The sequence below is a fragment of the Chelonia mydas genome, chromosome 15 (assembly GCF_015237465.2).
Source record: "Chelonia mydas isolate rCheMyd1 chromosome 15, rCheMyd1.pri.v2, whole genome shotgun sequence".
NCBI lineage: Eukaryota > Metazoa > Chordata > Testudines > Cheloniidae > Chelonia > Chelonia mydas.
Window position 1 is genome coordinate 11,374,217 of NC_057856.1, and position 18,312 is coordinate 11,392,528.

General features: G+C 40.6%; 1 protein-coding gene across 12 annotated transcripts in view; it reads right to left on the reverse strand.

The window, feature by feature from the left end:
• The window catches only part of EIF4ENIF1 (eukaryotic translation initiation factor 4E nuclear import factor 1), a 36,528-nt gene that overhangs the window by 2,312 nt on the left and 15,904 nt on the right, over nucleotides 1–18,312 (reverse strand). For 5 of the 12 annotated variants that reach the window (XM_043529259.1, XM_043529256.1, XM_043529257.1 and 2 more), the window contains exons 8-18: nucleotides 15,218–15,353; nucleotides 14,689–14,868; nucleotides 12,089–12,318; nucleotides 9,382–9,453; nucleotides 8,710–8,893; nucleotides 8,091–8,170; nucleotides 7,207–7,346; nucleotides 6,056–6,140; nucleotides 3,231–3,363; nucleotides 762–1,103; nucleotides 307–471 (exon numbers count right to left, since the gene is read on the reverse strand). In XM_043529259.1, coding sequence (XP_043385194.1) covers nucleotides 307–471; nucleotides 762–1,103; nucleotides 3,231–3,363; nucleotides 6,056–6,140; nucleotides 7,207–7,346; nucleotides 8,091–8,170; nucleotides 8,710–8,893; nucleotides 9,382–9,453; nucleotides 12,089–12,318; nucleotides 14,689–14,868; nucleotides 15,218–15,353 — 1,747 coding nt within the window. The remainder of the gene's footprint in view (nucleotides 1–306; nucleotides 472–761; nucleotides 1,104–3,230; nucleotides 3,364–6,055; nucleotides 6,141–7,206; nucleotides 7,347–8,090; nucleotides 8,171–8,709; nucleotides 8,894–9,381; nucleotides 9,454–12,088; nucleotides 12,319–14,688; nucleotides 14,869–15,217; nucleotides 15,354–18,312) is intronic. The other 7 variants (XM_043529265.1, XM_043529264.1, XM_043529263.1 and 4 more) reach the window with 3 other exon arrangements.

An 18,312-nucleotide genomic window follows, 5' to 3' on the forward strand; every position in this document is an offset into this window, starting at 1 on the left:
TCCAGCAGCTGAAGGAAAGGCCAAAAAAAGGTCACCCCCATGATCCAGGGAGAGAGTAGTCATGCTACAGTTAAGTGGAAAGGAAGGTTCAGACTTTCCAAGCTATCTAGGGAATTTACATTCTCCCCTGAAGCCTAGTTCTTGTGGATGACAGTTTCCTACTTTGAACGTTTTAACTGTAGCATACAGATACCAGGTGCCTTCAGTTAGCTAAGTTCATTAATTGAACATGGGACAGTACAAAGGAGTTCCTAGGGTGCAGATCTAGGCGGCCATAATTATCTTTGATTCTCTTGTTTAACCTACCTGATCGCTGTAGTTGCTGTTGCATCATTGCCAGCTGCAGAGGTGTCCCAGAGCGTGGGTTTATGAGGTGATGGCCAGCTGTTGGTAATGGATAAAAAGGCTGGCTGAGGATGGGAGTAGATATTCCCTGTATGTGAGACAAGTCCATCCCTGGAGGAATCATACCTATTGAGTAGACAAGGTTGGAGAGGCTCATTACTTTGCTTTATTAAAATGTCAGAAATATAAAACAAGGAGCTTTATTTACAAGGACCACTTGTTTGGTAATTGGTTTGAGAGAGTACTGTCGGTCTTATGAAAGGTGTTTGTTGTATAGGGAAAATAGCCTATTTGTAGCAATCACCACACGTCTTAGTCTTGCATTATGTAAGGGTGTCTGTGCTTCTTTGAGGCTAAGAACAAGTTTATTTTGAAGTTTCACCCTTGCAGTTAAGTGGTACAAGTAAAAGGATTACCTGCTTGCAGCAGAGGAAGATGTTGTGGATGCATCCCCTGTGCCAGCATCCTCTGGACCAATCCTGGATGCAGTTGATGAGTAGGTCGTACAATTGGTACATGGGGAACAAGGGGTACCTGGTGAACAGGACGAAGGAAGGGAGACCCTGGTACAGGGGAGGCTGTTGTAGGAGTCTTTCTGCCAGTTGATTTAGGCCTGTAGTCTTGTTCTTTGGTGCAACGGTTTGGCTGAGAAAGCGGTGTAGAACATGCAGAGCGTTGCAATGCAGCTAGTTTGGTACCTATAGCAGGTGAAGGATCTTGATCTGCATTCTCCACCAAGCTAGCTGATAGTAAGTTATCTGTAGTCAAATTAAAATAGGACTTAAATCTGATTTCTAGTTGTGCAATGTACATAAGGCAGAAATGTCTTAAAGCTAGGTATGGTATTTATGGTAGACTATCAATTTCAAGTCTGGAAGATATACAAGAGTCTGAACTTAGTCAGGTGTCTTCCTACCACTTGCCTCATCTGTCCTGGATTCCTTCAGAAGTCAAAGGAAAGTTGAGGAAGCAATGAGAAGAGTCAGTATTTGAGTTAAAAAAATCCACTGTTAGTGTCTCAGCTTTATTAAATTCACACTGAAACACTGACAAGCTAGGTCTGAAAACCTAGCTCAGTACAGTGATGTCCTTCAAACCCAGGTTCTTCAGATTAGCTACATGAGCCTACCAACAATGCCCTTGTAGCTCCAGGATTGGATGCAGTCTTTACTGATAGAGGAGCATGCCTGGAAATCCAGTTGGACAGGTTATAATTTAGAAATACAGCTAGGTTTGACTAAGTGACAATTGTTTTGCCAGTAAGTTTGCATTCTTGGGGAGACACATCCAGTCTTAACTACTGGAATTAATCACATGCAAATTGGAGGCAGTCCTTACTTTTAGCACTCAGTCCTTGGCCCCTTGGAGACTGAGGCACCCACAACCACACAATATTTCTAGAGTTAGAGGGGGGAAAAAAGAATGCACAGGATTATCAGTTTTCCCAAAGATGAAAAAATTTACAGGCAAGACAAGCTTCTCATCTAGTAAGCCAACTTCCATAAAAATTTAACTGTTAGGAAGTAGAAATGAAGAAGGATCAACAAGTGTTTTGAGGAATAGAAGTAGTTACACAGGAGGAAATATCCTGGTAACCAAGGGCAGAGTCAACTGAGGATGCCATGTCCACTAATGTTTAGTGAAGGTGGAGAGAATGAAGCTGCAGCTTTTCAGATCTTAAGAGGTCTCTCCTCTCCTACAGGGGCTCCTCCATTGCAGCAACCTCTAAGCCCAGTCCTCCATCAGTGTATACTCATGCCAGTTTTAAGGTTACTGGCTTAACAATTACTCCAGACCCCAGCTCAATTTTGTAGTCAAGTTACAAAGTTAATCAGTGGATGGAATCTAACCATGTGAGGCAGAAACATCTGAGTAAGAGGTGCTGTAAGGCTATTTACATCTAGCCACATTAAATTCTAAAATGCAATGTGAGGGGTAGATGTTTTACCCAGGTATTCATCTCAAAGAAATCTTGTCTGGCTCTTGATGCCATTATAACCCCTTTCACCCCTGCAATCTTCCATTGCATTTGAAGCTGGTTCTACAAAACAAAAATCCTACAAGGTGCAGCTGAGGTATCAAACAAACAAAACAAAACTGCTACTGGATCACTGTGGGAGTTAGAAAGCCATCTTTTACCAGGCTATATTTAGTCAGCTGAAATGACTGTCAAAGGGAGTAGAGAAAAGGGCCATTATTTCATTTGTGACTGGTCAGAAGCAGTTGCAGAATCTTCACCATATCAATTTCTCAGTTCCAGTTTACCCTTCTACCATGCTATTTTTATTGGGTCAACCAGTTGCTATTTTGAGCATTTCTTCTTAACTTCTGCTTGGGACATCCTTTAAGCAAGGTGACAAGTATCTGCTGAATAAAATCTCAGCTGGCAGAGCAAGTCATTTAAGGGCAGTCTCAAGAGTTCTAGATTGCACCTGATCCCCAAGAACTCTTCTCAAATAAGGAAGAGATGGAAGTGTGTCTAACGTGGGAAAATACACAATTCCTACCAACCTACCCTTTTCTAATAGGTTAGAAGCCAAAAAACCCTGTTTGCAAATCTAAGCCATCATCAGCATTTAGATTTTCAGGTCATCCTTTTAGACACCACTGTGCAACTGTATCCAAGAGGACCTGACCTTCAGGAAAAGTGAGTTTATCAAAGCCCACAGTGGTGGGATTTTGCTCAGGGAGAGGTCAGTTAGGTTCCTAGTAAGAGGTACAGGAAGTTTGAAGTACATCTTCATAAACACACTGTCCTGGAGGTTGGGAATGTCTTAACACTACTTTAGAGACCAGACTAATTTAAGGAGCAGGAATACACAAGGCTAGAATCAAAACAGTTGTGAATTGTGAATCTGCCTTCAAGAACAAAGCCATTACAGTACCTTCATGTGTCCTTTGACCTTCATCTTTACTATCACTGGCTTTTATTTTCCCAGAAACTGTCTCCTCCTTATTTTTTTCTTTGCTTTCATACATCTTACGAATCACTGAGGTAGGCGTGAAGGAAGGAGAAAGCTGTGAAAAGAGTAACTGATAGTGAGCAAATGATACCAGAACAGTTAGTATAAGGTACAGTAACTTCTCACTTAAAGTCATCCCAGTTAATGTTGTTTTGTTGCTGATCAGTTAGGGAACATGCTCATTTAAAGTTGCACAATGCTCCCTTATGTCATTTGGCAGCTTTGTCCACTGCTTGCAGGAAGAGCAGCCTGTTGGAGCAAGCTGGTGGGGGCTTGGAACCAGGGTAGACTGGCAGCCCCCTTATCAGCTCCCCTAAGTTCCCTGTGCTGCAGCTGCCCAATTGCCAGCAGTTGAGCTCTCCCTCCCTGCACTGCCATGTGCTGCTCCTGGGAGCCTCCTGCTTGCTGTACAGGGGAGGGTAGAAGAGGAGCTAATGTCAGAGTATCCCCTCCCCCTACTCCTGCCCCCCCAGTCGCTTACCCCTTCTCCATATAGATCAGGGTGGGGACAGGACAGATAGCAGCTGCAGCCAGCAAGCTCTATCTCAACTTCCTGATCTTTTTAAAGGCAATGTACTTAGAATGCTGTCAGCATACTTAAAGGGGCAATGTGCATATCTCTCTCCCCCACACACAGGGTGTGGGCCTGTCTGCCATGTTGTCTTCCCTCCCTTCATTTGTGCTGCCTTGTAGAGTGTGAGGCTACATTAAGAACAAGGTGTTAACCCTTGAGGGCTCAGCCAATGCTAGTTCATTTAGCAGTAAGGCATTCCCTGGGAAATATCCAACCCTCTTACGTCACCACCTCAACCAAGCTTCACAATCATTGCTGTGTACAGTATTAAGTTGTTTGAGTGAATATATAAATGAGAGAATTTCTCTGGTGAAAACAGTTTCCCTGGAACTTAATGTAAATGGGGGGTTAATTCTTATGGGGAAATTGGATTCGCTTAAAGTTGCATTTTTCAGGAACATAACTACAATGTTAAGTGAGGAGTTACTGTATTAGACATTATATCTGTTAGTGTGCAAATGCAGATTTTTTTGCAACCCTGCACAAGGTCACATGTATCCCAGTAATCAGTATTTTCCCTTCAAATAAACATTCCGCACTTAAAGGTAACATTCCTGTCATGCCTAACGTGGTTGAGCTCCCAACCCCAAGATTTTTTTGCTTGTCTTCACTATTCTGGGTTTATTTTCTGCTTTTACTTTTTATAAATCTCATTTTACCCAAAGTTTGCAGAAGTGCATGAGTTTACTTTGTACTAGAAGAGCCCAGAGATTTAGAACAAGGGTTCTCATTGTGTATACTTAAGGACTTGTCTGCACTTGACAGGCAATTCAGATTGAGAGGGTATGAATTTAAAGCACAGTAGCTATTCCTGAATAACTCCATATGGTGACAAGAGGGCCTTATTCTGGTTTAGCTCTAATCCACCTTCAGTGATTAACTCCCAGTGTAGACAGGCCCTTAGATTCTCACGAAAGCCACTTCCCCTCCCAAAATTACACATCTTTGTGGCAACTATAAGAATTGCTTACATGGAACCAGTTATTAGATAGGTGTATTTTTAGCTGTTTGATGCAGCAGCTTGAAAGAACCAGAATGTGGTGGCCAGACTTCTTGCTATGGGCCACCAGCAAGTGCTCTGCAGACCAGCTAGGGAACTATTGTCCTTATATCAAAAGGGGACTTTTCTGTACTGTAGTGCATATTTTACTTAAACTCAAAATGTCAAAACCTTTATTTTTGTTCAATTGTGGATTAACTGATGACAAAACTACTTTCATAGATGTAAGTCCTACATAAATTCAGTTGAATTAATTGCCATTTAATGTTTCTAGTAAAGGCCCAAATTCAAGAGTAGTTAAGATTCTAGATTCTTAACTCATGATCTGATAGAGCAGGAGTGGGCAAACTTTTTGGCCTGAGGGCCACATTGGGGTTCCAGAACTGTATGGAGGGCCAGGTTGGGGAGACTGTGCCTCCCCAGACAGCCTGGTCTCTGCCCCCTCCCCAACCCACCCCCTCCCAGGACCCTCCTGCCCTTAACTGCCCCCTCACCCTCTATCCAACTGCCGCCCAGAGGGCTGGCAGCTTGCAGCCATGCTGCCCAAAGGGCGGCAGCTTGGTGAGCTGAAGCTGTGGGGGAGGAGGTACAGTGGGGGGGCTGGGAGCTAGCCTCCTCGGCCAGGAGCTCAAGGGCCAGGCAGGATGGTCCCATGGACTGGATGTGGGCTGTAGTTTGCCCACCACCTATGTGATAGAGCGCAAGTGCTTAGTATTTTTTTTTGGGGGGGGGGGGGGGGGGGGAGAGGGAGAGAACAGGATGGGACAAAAAAGCCACACACACGCACGGTGTCCCACGTTGGGAACTCAAACATTAAGACACATAAAATCACTAGTCATGAAGACCTAAATTTTAAGGATTAACATGAAGGCCTGAATTTTCATATTAGATCAATATGAGAGGCTGAGGACATTGTTCCAAACGTAAGAGGTAATCCAAATGAGGTTAAGGAAGTAGAACGACTAACATTTGGATGACCATATTGTATATGGTCATCCGATGTGCCAATAGAGATGAACTCATCCGAGCCACAAGTAGTTATTCTCAAACTGCATTAATCCTACCATAAGTTATTTACAAGGTATTTCAAGAATGGCAATTAGTATGCTGCTTTAAAGTTAACCCTCTTCCTCTCCATATTAAGGAAACATTAACATGGATGCAAGTACTGACCATGCTAGTGATGGATGCAGTAGGAGCTGGAGAAGATGCATTCCCTCTGTGGCCTGGTGCTGGAGACTTAGTCACTCGCTGCTGCCTATGAACAGACATGAATGTTAAGAGGCGAAGGCAGCATTATAGTCTTGGTAATCCTGCTTTTCACCTTTTTGATGCTAAAAGAAATAGGTATAATTTAGGATATACCAAAATTAGTGACTGCCCAGGTATCAATGCGGTATCTCCAAATTCCACCCTTTATAGATCACATTGCCATTTAAGTGCCAATAATAATTTCCTGCTTCAAAACAATGAAGTAGTCATTGTGCTGTTCAAGAAAAGCCTGTACAGCTGATTTTTCCTAATCACTATTTTCACTTGTGGGTAAAGGAAGACTAGATTCAATTTTCTATCAGGTAGTTTTGGTGTTTAGTTAAGATTGTGTGAAAATCTTATTTTATAGTTCTGGTCTTTATAGCCATTAGCTTCTGAATAAGCTTAAAATGTCATGTATCTTCCAGTAGTTCTAGTTTTTTGGCTTCTCATTCTACAAGTTCTAATTAGATTAGAAGATGGGTGCTTTGCTGTAAAGGGTGTTTAATATACCTCTGTCCATGAAAGTCAGCCAAGATGTTAGACAACCAGCTTTCAAGGTGGACATAGCAGGTGAATTATTGAGTCCTAGCAAAGAGGTTACATGTAAAGTGGATGGCCTGTTTACCCACAAAGCTACATATTTCATGCTATGCTTGAGCTCTATTGCTTAGCAAGCAAATTCCAAGATCAGCTTTATTACTTTGGCCTATGGCAATGCATACACTTGCATGGCCACTGAGCCACGAGAACAAGGTGTTTTACTCGTCAGCTGCAATTACAAGTTCAGGTTTTTCCATATGATGTTTAGCAGGACTGTTTATCTTCCATGACATAATTTCTGAAATCCTATTTTCTAGTCAGGCACATTAATCTGCTTTACATCACACCATAAGCCAATATAACTTCCTGGCAATAAGGCTAGAATAGGTGCCTTGAAACCAAAGTACATCATTATTGAGGAAGGGTAATGAGCAATGGACTCCACTGAAAAGGAACAGGGCACAGAAAAGGTGAAAGGCATGCACTATCATAAGTAAGTGTTTTCCAGTCAAGCAAGTTTAGAATCTCACCTGTTCCTGAAGCCATCTCTGCTTTTGTCCATTTGTGGTTTGCCAAAACCTGGTTGGTAGAAATTTGCTGCCTGCATGGCTAAATCATGTGGTAGAACCAGTCCCTCTAAGGCAGCTTGCTGCATCTCCAGTGGACTCATCTGAAGTCAAGGAGGAGGAGGCGGCATTAGAATCTCAGTGAAACTTATTTATTGTTTATCCCAGATCTTGCACTATTCCATAAAGGGAAATATAAAGGTTTGAAATAGTTGAAAGTACTCACAACTACACAGTCAACAGGAGTGGCAGACATTTTAATAAGTTCATCTGAAAGTTAAACTTGCACCACTGAGTTACTGTCTCCAATTCATCTCAATATACTGTTGCAAAAAAGTACACATAGTTCTAAAGACATTTGAGAATGGGCCCACTGGGCCCAGCAACAGTGTTATCAGAATGGAAATGATGGCAAGTGCATTCTCACGATCCAAGGCTGAAGCACATCTCCCCCCCCAGGAGTGCAAGAGTGAGGTGCTGAATAACATGCTTCATCAAAACTAAAGATTGAATCATAGAATATCAGAGTTGGAAGGGACCTCAGGAAGTCATTTAGTCCAACCCCCTGCTCAAAGCAGGACCAGTCCCCAATGTTTACCCCAGATCCCTAAATGGCCCCCTCAAGGATTGAACTCACAACCCTGGGTTTAGCAGGCCAATGCTCAAACCACTGAGCTATCCCTCCCCTCCTGATTCAACTACAAGTAGCATCTTCATGTTAACTGCCAATATGAAAGAATTAGCATTCCATGATTCAAACCCCCTACATTCCCAATAGGTCCTGCAAGAAATGGTTAAAAAGGTGCTCATTAATAAATATTTAAGTTTCAGAAATCACTGAATCTAACCTGTGCAGCAACTGGGCTCATTGACTTCCGCATCCCCTGAAATGGATCACTGAGCAATTGCTGAGAACTTGGTCCAAAACCTATAGAATGACGACAACTTTATCTACAAGTTTTAGAATAGACATTTATCCTCCATTGACTCCAGCCCTCTCCCCAGTTACCTTCCTTGATTCAAAAGGTGGTTAGATGGGATTGCTTTTGAAGCTCCTCAATACCACTCTAGCTTACTTGCAGATCTGTGCAAAGCATCAAAGCATTTGTCTCAGCTGCCCTGGGAAGCAAGCTATGCTCTTTGCACTAGACTGTGCCAGCCAGTGCCTGAAAAAGTATTTTCTTGTTCATAGCACTGTGGTCTACAGTATAAAGTATAATTTATCTTTAATTTGCAGTACTATCAAGGTCCAACCAAGTCAGTTTGAGTTTTCAGACTTGCATCAGCAGCAGATGGGATTCTTTGAAGAGGCAGGAGACAGATGGCCCTTAAGGTGGTCACCCATTAAGTGTTAGATGTTGCTGACCAAAGTGATTCTCTGAATTCAGCTTTAAAACTGAAGCTTCAAAAGAAAATCTGTCTCCTCTTCCCTATAAGAAGTTCTGCATTCTAGAAGCAGTCTCTTACCAATCGGTGAGGGGATCCTATGACGGAGGTAGTCTGCAGAAGCAGCCCGAGTTGGAAACACCTGTGAAATCGGAGGGGAAAGTGCTCTTTGGCTCAGCAAAGATGCTGCAGGTTCCAAGCCACCTATCAAGCCACTAAGAACATTGGATGAAGCAGGTCTGGCAATGGGTGGACCAAGAAGCTCCTTGGAGGAAAAAAAGTAATCAATAGTGGTCAAATATTGACATATTTATATAGTCTTCATACAATCTGCAGACAGTAGTACTTGTGCCACATTGACAGCTATACACATACAACGTAAGTGTGTACATGAAGTCTGTCAAGTTTAATGGCCCATCCAGCTTCTCTTTAACAGAACAAACTAATCTCTGTAATTTTAGTGTTTTTCCTCATATGAAAGTTCTATTGTCTGGAAAGGGTGAAGTTCTGTTCCAATATTCTGGACAGTTGTCTGCGACAAGTTTTGACTAGCTAGTTCTCAATCTTGTCAATGATTTAGCATGTCATCTCTCCTATACGCTTTTTCTGCTTCTGTCTGGTGGGAATGAATCTGACTATTGATATCCCTATTGCAATCCACAATGTGTGTAAAAATCCCATTTTGGGATGATCTTTTGCTTCTCACGCAAGAGTAAAGGAGCATTTCAAGGTGACAATCTCAAAAAGAAATACCTGCAAAATGTTCTTTGGGAGAGGCTGGCCTGGGATCTCAGGAGGAGACATCAAGTGGCTTTCAAGGCTTTGCTAAGTTAAAAAAAAAAAGTTTCTCACATCTGCATGTAGTTTGTGAAGATTTAATAAAGAGGCTCAGAACCCACACCACTCCCATAACTTAGGAGACATCCACCACAAGATGTAGTGATAAAGATCCTTGTACATACTTCATTAAGAGTCAAACCACCTTCTTATCCCATTGATAATTACAATTTCATAATTTAAGTCTTTGATAAGCACTACTAGCTAAACAGCTCAGATGGGTCCCAGTTAAAACTGCTGATTGTAGGTCTGACTGAGGTCCAACAGAGGTTTCTAAATTGTCGAGTGCTCTCAGTGCAGGCTTCACTAGCTTTTATCTGCTAAATTGCATAGGTAGCTAAATTTGTGAAATGCTTTGTAAGTTATGCTATAGTTGCCATAAGGATGATAGGAAATTGTGGGTGACAGGGGAGTCAGTCCACCATATGAAAAGAGGTGAGATCTGATCTAGAATACTTTGAGTCCATTTCTGATGCACAAAATTGATCATCTTGATGCTTGCATGGTAATCTATGGGGGATGTAAAAATTAACCAAGTGATGAAATAAATTAAGATGCCCAACATACCTTGCTATAAAATCTTCCCACTCACCCAGTTTGCTTCTGATCAAATACAATGTTGAAGCTTGAATGAGTAGTCCAGCAAAACAAAAAATACAAAATGCAAAATAACCTTGCCCTCTCATCCCTCTTTCCAATATGTGTGAGTGACAATTATGTTGAAATTTTTTAATTTTGGTACAACATGAGTTTAACAGATAAGCAATTTCTATTTAATATATAGGTTACAAACTTTGTAATTATACAAGACTACATGCCTTGATATTGTCAACATTTGGAAAAAATCAAAGGGTTTAATAGACTGGGACATGGAAAAGCCCTCCTTTTTCCTACAGCTATCATGCACATACTCCAGTTCTTAATTTGTGCAATCCATTATCTCAGAGAAACTTCCAATTCCAGCAGAGAGACCAGTACTGAATGAGGGCATTTATAGTCTAGGAAAATCTCTATTGCACTTACATGGAAAGAGTTTCTTGTTCCAAGAGCCTTTAGAGACCCACAAGTCATAAACCCCAAACCTTCCAGACACGCATAAACTGGTGTGTTTGCAGATTGGAGAGAGACTGCACTGGACTAGATGAGAAAAGCTGAATTTTATTAAAATCACAGTGTGGTTCTTTTGAGCTGTGTCTAAAGACAGTAAGTGAGTTGTACGTGTGCCTTTGTGCCTTCCAGATTAACTATGCTCAGTTTCTGCCATGTGTTTTGTCATTTTAGCAAGATAAACCTGACTATAAAACTAGGCTCACAGCAATAATTCTACAGGCCAAATTCATACCTCAAGTTACACTTCTGAAACCCCACTTTCTATGCAGAAGCATATATGAAGGTAAAATTAAGAAAGTTGGAGGTTGGATAGGTATAGTGAAGAGCATGAGTTGTCCTGAGAAGTCTTACTAGTGATTAAGAAAAATAATGGAGTTGACTTTCAAATTCCAGGTTGTTTGCAAGTTTGGAAATTAAACAAAAAAGAAATCAACTGACTTGATCTGAAGTTAAACAGAAATACATAAAAAGACACCATATTCAAGTTTTGCCACTATCTTTACAAAAACTAAAGATCCATTGGTTTAAAGTGCATTTATAGTCTGAAGTCACAATAATGCGTCAAATACTTCCTACTGGATACAGAGATCACATTTGTTTTCTGAAAGATTAAAGTTTAGTATAATTCTCAGTCTACCTCATGTTAGAGATGGTCATGATTTACTCCATTAAGTAAAAGATGTGCTATTTTAAAATTTAACAGTCTTGGTATTGTACACGATCTGTATTAACACAATTGTACAAATACTCATTAAAGCCAAGAGGTTTCAGAGCACCTGACTATTACAAGTATTACTGCTATCATCTGAAGTAGTGCAGGAGGCCAAACTGATCTCAGTGTTTCTACTGGGGAAACTGCTCCAACAGTTCCACTAACACAAAGAGGAAACAAAGCAGTATTAGGTAGTGTTCTCTATGAGGTCATTAACACATGTGCTTTGTGCGATGTGCAACAGAAATAAATCTTCAACAGAAAGATACAAGTTAACCCTTCAAGGCATAACTTTTTGGGTAAGAGTAAGTGCAGAGATAAGCCTTCTCCCCTAACCAAAATGGCCAATTTTTTGTAACATGAGATGTGATCTTTTTGTCAAGCAAGATCTAGAACTTTGCCTGTTAGCTTGGGGGTCAGACTGAGCAGTCTTCCTAAATCTTCAGTCGAGGTCCACTTGTGAAGTCTAGCATCTGTCTGATTAGACAACACTATTAAAATTTTAACTACCAGAAACTTTGGAGGTGTTCAGCTACAGACTAAACTGGAAAACATGCACATACCTCTTCTGGTCAGTGATCCCCTACATGGAAGGGGTCCAGTTGCCAACATCTCCCCAGAAATAATCTCACTTAATATTACTAATTTCATTCTCAAGGCCAGTATATTTACCATCACCCCATCATATCCAACCAATGGTTAATATGAAATCAGGAGACACATGCTGAGGCGCTTCCGGTTCATTTCCTGTACCTTGTCATGGATCCATTTATATTTTAGTGTCAGGAATTTGTTACTTACATTGACCTTGGGCTGTGATGGTAGAGTCCCACTTGCCTTCATGCTGCTGACTAATTTATTAAATGCAGACATATCTCCATCTTTCTTGAGCTGTCTGGAGCCAGCCACATTCAGTGCTTCCTCCATCTGCTGTGCCATGAATGGAGCAGCATTTTTCCCCTCCTGGTCCATTTTCAGGCCTTTTAGCCCAGCTTCTACTTCTTCCACTGAAAGTACAACTCCTGAATGTGCTGAGAAGTGGAAGGGGAAGACAGTTAAACTAGGTGCTCACTTTACAAGCATATGCACACCAGTGCATAGAAGGGGTGTGTGGGGGGGAAATCTGGTGATGTGTCATGAATATGTGAAGCTAGTTCTGGCTGTACCTTTGGTTTCAAGCCACTGTTTGAGCTACATTACAATATTCTCATTCAAATTAAAAATAACCTGAGCCATGAACAATTAGGCACGTAAGTCTTTACAAGCATCTTTAATTTTAGCTGAAGTTTTTAAGTTCTCTTTTATCTTGAGACTTGGAAGTTTAGGAAGGGAAGACATTTCATTCTGCAGTTTTGACAGACAGTGAATTCTTAGCAGGAAGTACAGTCAGCAAATGTATTAGTGAGGGTTTTTTTTAAAATACAGATTATTGTAGATTTAAATAAAGTCATTTGCTATTGTGTTACAAGTATGCATAGATTATAATTTATCTTATACTTCAGGAAACCAGACTTTTACAGCCATATAAGTGATGGCTATTGTTTGAAGAGAAAATACATACCTGGAAATATACATACTTTAGACAATCACATGATTAGAATTTGAACTGCATACGTTTTCAACCAGGCTTAAGTTTCCCAAAGAAAACTAAAGCCATTGTGGATCATGGGAAAGATTTCTAGAAGCACCAACAAAATAAGGAACAAGCATCAGTAAGTACTGCTTATTTTCTCCATATACCAGTGCCTTACATCCTTTGGTTATGCACTGATGTGAACAGATGGCAACATATATGGGTACCTTGAAGAATAAGGGAGGAAGAGATAGGAATATCCAATGGGTTTCTGTAAGAGATGCTGGTCTGGAAAGTAGAAGACTTACTGGAAGTATGGCCATGAGGCAGGAGAGGGACTTCTGACATGCACTACAGGGCATGAGGGAAAAAGGCTGAATGCTGGAGGAGAGACTAACCAATAGAGAGAAAACACCAATAATTTCTCAAGTGCTTGATTAGTATTTTGTCATTGGGGATCCCCATGTCAGGTACTTTGACATAAGAGTGAACAGAAGTCTGCTCCATAATTTGTATGTCTTTATCCTTGTTCTGTGATGAATATGTAACAATTAGAAGGCTTTTGTGGTAAAGGCAGAAGTCTGAGCAGAATTCTACATTCAGATTTAGTTCAATATTTGTAAGCCAAATTGGGGAGAGCTTTCCTCCAATGTTCACCAGGCACTTCCTGCTCCCCAAACTGGATGCTGGTCAGAAGTGTTTGCAATACTTTTGTTGGATGAATTCCTGTTCCTCCATATTTCCATCACTCATATCAGGCAGCATTTCAAGTTTTGCTTAGCACAGCAATTTAAAGTTTACATGGCAATACATGCTGCTTGCCAATAAAACTGAAAGATTAGGCAATTAAACCTCAAGTTTCACAACAGTATGTGCACTTACGTTCTGTTTGCATATGCACATGCAACAGGCCCAATGAGCATGCAAACTGGCAATGTGTATGCATGCACTTAAACCTGTGCCTAGTTAAAACTGGCACTGAATCTACTATAATTAACATTGAAAAGGTTGTATCTGACTTCAGTAGAATAGAAGCACTATGGAAGGGAACAATTCCCTTCTTAATTATATATTGGTTTAACACTGATACAATAATAAAAGTCAGTTCCAATCCGTGTTGCATTCCTACACTACTGGAGTTGTTTTCTCTAGTAGAGCTGCTTCTGAAAAATGTGTTTATGAGCCACAATTCTTTGAAGACTTAAGTCAACTTTTAGACTATTGTGCCAGAAGTGTTGGGTACAGTTTCCTGAAATGGTTTATGGGAAATTTTACCAGATATACCTGAAAAAGCTGCTCTGGGCCCTCATACACCTTAAAGCATGCACCTTAAATTCACTGGTCCCATTTTAGATACTGAGACTTCCAGGATCACTTTGTGATCCAGCATACAGGTACTTGGCAAAAAACTCATGGTGCAAGTTTTAGGAAGAGCTGCATAATAGGAATTCAAGTGTCAAGTAAGTTTAGGAATGCTGACATTTTACCACTGTCTAATGTGAAGACCAGTCTAGATGCCAGGAACAGTAAAGCTGGAAACTCATTTATACATCAAGATTTGCACAATCTTGATGTATTAAAGTAGCACAGGCTAATGAGCATGTTCATGATGAAAATCCTGCTGATGTCATCCTATGATTAGGATGGAAAGAGTCAGTGATGGAATCAGCATAACTGAGATTTGTGGGCCAGTGGGTTTTCTGAAGTGTAAGTAAACTTGTAGTACTTCCTACTTCTGAACCTCAGTAATCAAGGTTTGCCAGATCAAGGCAAAAGGTTTTCCAGAATGCCACCACAGGAACTCCACAATATCTGAAGAGGCACTTACTGCTCTCTCTAAGCTTTTCCTTGTTGGCTGAAAGACTTGAGAGGAGAGGTTTTAAGTCCACTTTGGCTTTCTGTAGCATCTCAAGGATGTCCACTTTGTTTTCAGAATGGTCTTCCAATGGAATGGGAGCAAAGTAGTTTCCAGGGTTCTGGCCAGGGGAGAGAATTGCTTGCTCTAGACCTGAAACAGCAAAACCAGGAGCACTGCCACATCAATTTACCAACTAAATGTCTCAAGATGACTACATACTGGCTACTAAGCTTAATACTTGACTGAAAATCATGACTCTCACCCCCTGCCTGAGATCAGCTGGAAAACAGAGTGAGAAGTGATGAGATCTTTTGCAGATGAGACTAAAGCTGTACACTCCAGCTGCTTCCAAAAGGACATTTTTTGAATGATTAAACTGTGGAAAAGTTAATTACCGTATATTCTTATCTACCACGTTCTCACTGAAAGAATGCATAGGGAAAACGTGGAGACATGAGTACAGAGATTAAATGACACTACAAAAGTTAGACAATTTTACCTGCTAGCCTCTCCAGTTCTTCATGTGGTGTGGATCTCAGGCTGCTAGAGTGACTTCCAGAACGACTAGGATTAGAGAACCACCTACTGAACCTGCTAGAAGACATCGAACCTTCCCCCAGCACATCTTCTATCATCTATATCATGGGGAAAAGAGAAAGTTTTAGACAAAAGTCGTAACAGAAGAAAGACTGGGAGGGTTTGAAAGATGAGACACTTACTGTGTAACCTGTAAAATTCCTTTGCTGCTGCTGACCTGATGTTACACTCCCAGAATATAGGATTTGGAGTAGGTTTTAAGCTATCATTTGTTTCCCCCCCCTCCCAGAAGTTGTACCATATTTCTGTGTAACCAGTGTGCTGGTATAATTAATCGTGCATTTTCTATCTGTACAAAATGAAGTCTGTTCCATATTTTATATTCTGAAACTGTCTGATTAAGCCATTATTGCAAATTCCACTGAACCAAAACAGCTGACAGATTAATATTCAATTGCCAGAATCTTCAGTCATGGGTCCAAAAATTAACTACTCTCCCAAGGGCTAACACTTGACTCCATGGCTCAATGACCTATGATGAGCACTCAGGTTATATGAGTTCAAGTGAAGAGGGGCCCACATAAAAATTCGGTATCTTCTGCTGAAACAGGAGGTAAGCCTCAGTGAAGAAATATACTCTAACACTTAGAAGTTGTTCTTCAGGAAAAGGCATATTGACAAGACCCTGTATGGATGTTGGTTATCCAATCACCTTCAGTTCTGTCAAATATTGTTTGCAGAAGTAGCAAACAGGAACTACTTTAATGAACAGAGAGCAGTAGAGAGTTCATTCATTCTTGGAGATTACTGATGGTCAGTTTAACAACTGAAGCTTTTTAGAAGCTAAACAGCCAAGTACAATTCTAACACTATTGTCAGTGTAAGCCACTTTGTCAGTTCTACACTGGTCACTAGAAGTAGTTCAGAAGCGGTGATATGTGGCAAGGGACCATTTTAAATATAAGCTAAAGCACTTCCATTTTGCAAGTTAATGCGTATTTGACTGGTATAAAATTAATTTTTCAAAAAAACTCTGGCAGAGTCCTAAGAGCGTCAAGTTTATCCCAAGCAACCTTTACTGTCTCACAGTGTGGGACTTCATTCATGGTGTAGACAATGCTTTGTTGATTTAATTTCCTTGGTGTTTCATTCAGTCCAAGATGAGAAGAAACTCAATTCTTTGTCAGATGAGCCAAGCATGAAAGTATTTACTTGCGGTTGGCATCTTGATTCCATTTGATCATACATGTAAAGTTGAAAAAAGTTGAGCTGGAAGAACCTGAACAGTCTAACAGTTCTATAGAAAGGTATAATCTTTATCCATTTCATATACATCTATATGGTACAATTGGGAAAGTAATGGTCACAAGAAAGCTTCTGGACAGGACAGCTGCTAATAGGTGGAATAGCTTTTCGAGCACAACATTGTGCATGAGACTAAATTTTTAGGCAGTTGGAAAACTGGAATACTAGTTTTCCTAGTATGTGGTCACTGAATCAGCCACTGAAGTTTCTGCCTTTGAATAAAAACAAAAACAGGCATCATCCTGAAAGCTCACAAACCAGACAGACAATCTGGTTTGTCACCACCCCTATAGACTTAAAATTCCTGTCCTCTGTTAAGTTTGATGCACCATTAAGAACATTTGAAGGCCTTCCTGTACATTATACTAGAAAGTTACCTTTATAACAAAGTAGGTAACGGTTTCAGAGTAAAGTAGGTAAGTATATTCTGCAGGTATCTTGAAATCTAACAATAAAGTTGGTTCCCACCACACAAAACATTAAGCCAGGACTCTATTTTCAAGCCCCAGTGTTTGCATTTTGCAGCCTAATCACTCACTTCCTTATTTAGGATAATTTGTTTCAATAATTCCACTTCCAAGGAAACCAAATTTCTACTTTTTCCCCACTGTGAAAACCACCACCCCTCTCACTATCCCTTTCAAATCCTTCTGTAACATTACCTGATCTAATTCTGACCAGTGAATTGGGATTGAAAAATAATTGTTCCTCCTCCCTAGCAGTTTAGTTGGCTCAATGCTGGGAGGGTCAGAGGTAAATATGGATGTGTAATTTCTACTATTACTAGCCTCTTATGAAGTAGCATTTCAGCCTATTACTTATTCTGTTCTTAAGTCACAAGAACTAGTTCATTTACAGTGACATGAGGGAAAGGCAACTTGTAACGAAATGGGCCAGTTGCAGTTTATGACTTTCTAGAGACAGTTATGGAAGAGGATTTTGCCAGTCTATAGACAAGATATTGGACCATGATTTGCAGGCCAAGACTACTTGTCACTGCAGCCTCTGTCTGTCAAAAGCCAAAATAAAGTCTATCAGTACACAAGAACTAGGGGGCTACCAAATGAAATTAATAGGCAGCAGGTTTTAACAAACAAACAAAAAGTATTCAGACAATGCAGTCAACCTGTGGAACTCTTTGCCAGAGGCTGTTGTGAAGGCCAAGACTAACAGGATTAAAAAAAACACAAACACACAATAAACCCCCAACAACTAAATAAATCCATGGAGGATAGGTCCACCAATGGACCTATTAGCCAGGATGGGAAGGGATGGTGTCCCTAGCCTGTTTGCCAGAAGCTGGGAATGAATCACTTAATGATTACCTGTTCTGTTCTTGCATTGGCCACTGTCAGAAGACAGGATATTGGGCTAGATGGACCTTTGGTCTGACGCAGTATGGCCGTTCTTATGTTCTAAGTGATTCAGTATTGAAACTGTTAACAGTTGACTTCCATTTGCACCACAAGTTGTGTCTTTCAAAATTGATTTAGTGAGCAACTACAGTTTATGGACCTCAGCAACATAGCATCTATCAAACATCTCTACTTGTGTAGTCAGTCCATTATCAAAATGCAGTAACTACTCCAGATTTTCTTATAGAAAGGAATCTAGTTCTAGTTAAGTGAAGATTTTCTAGAACCACAGGGCAGGCTAATGCTATTGGCACAGCTTCATACTCCTTCAGCCTATAATCTGACATTTATTACTTTTGGTATCCATCCTTCTACCTCCCATAGGGGCTTGGTTAGT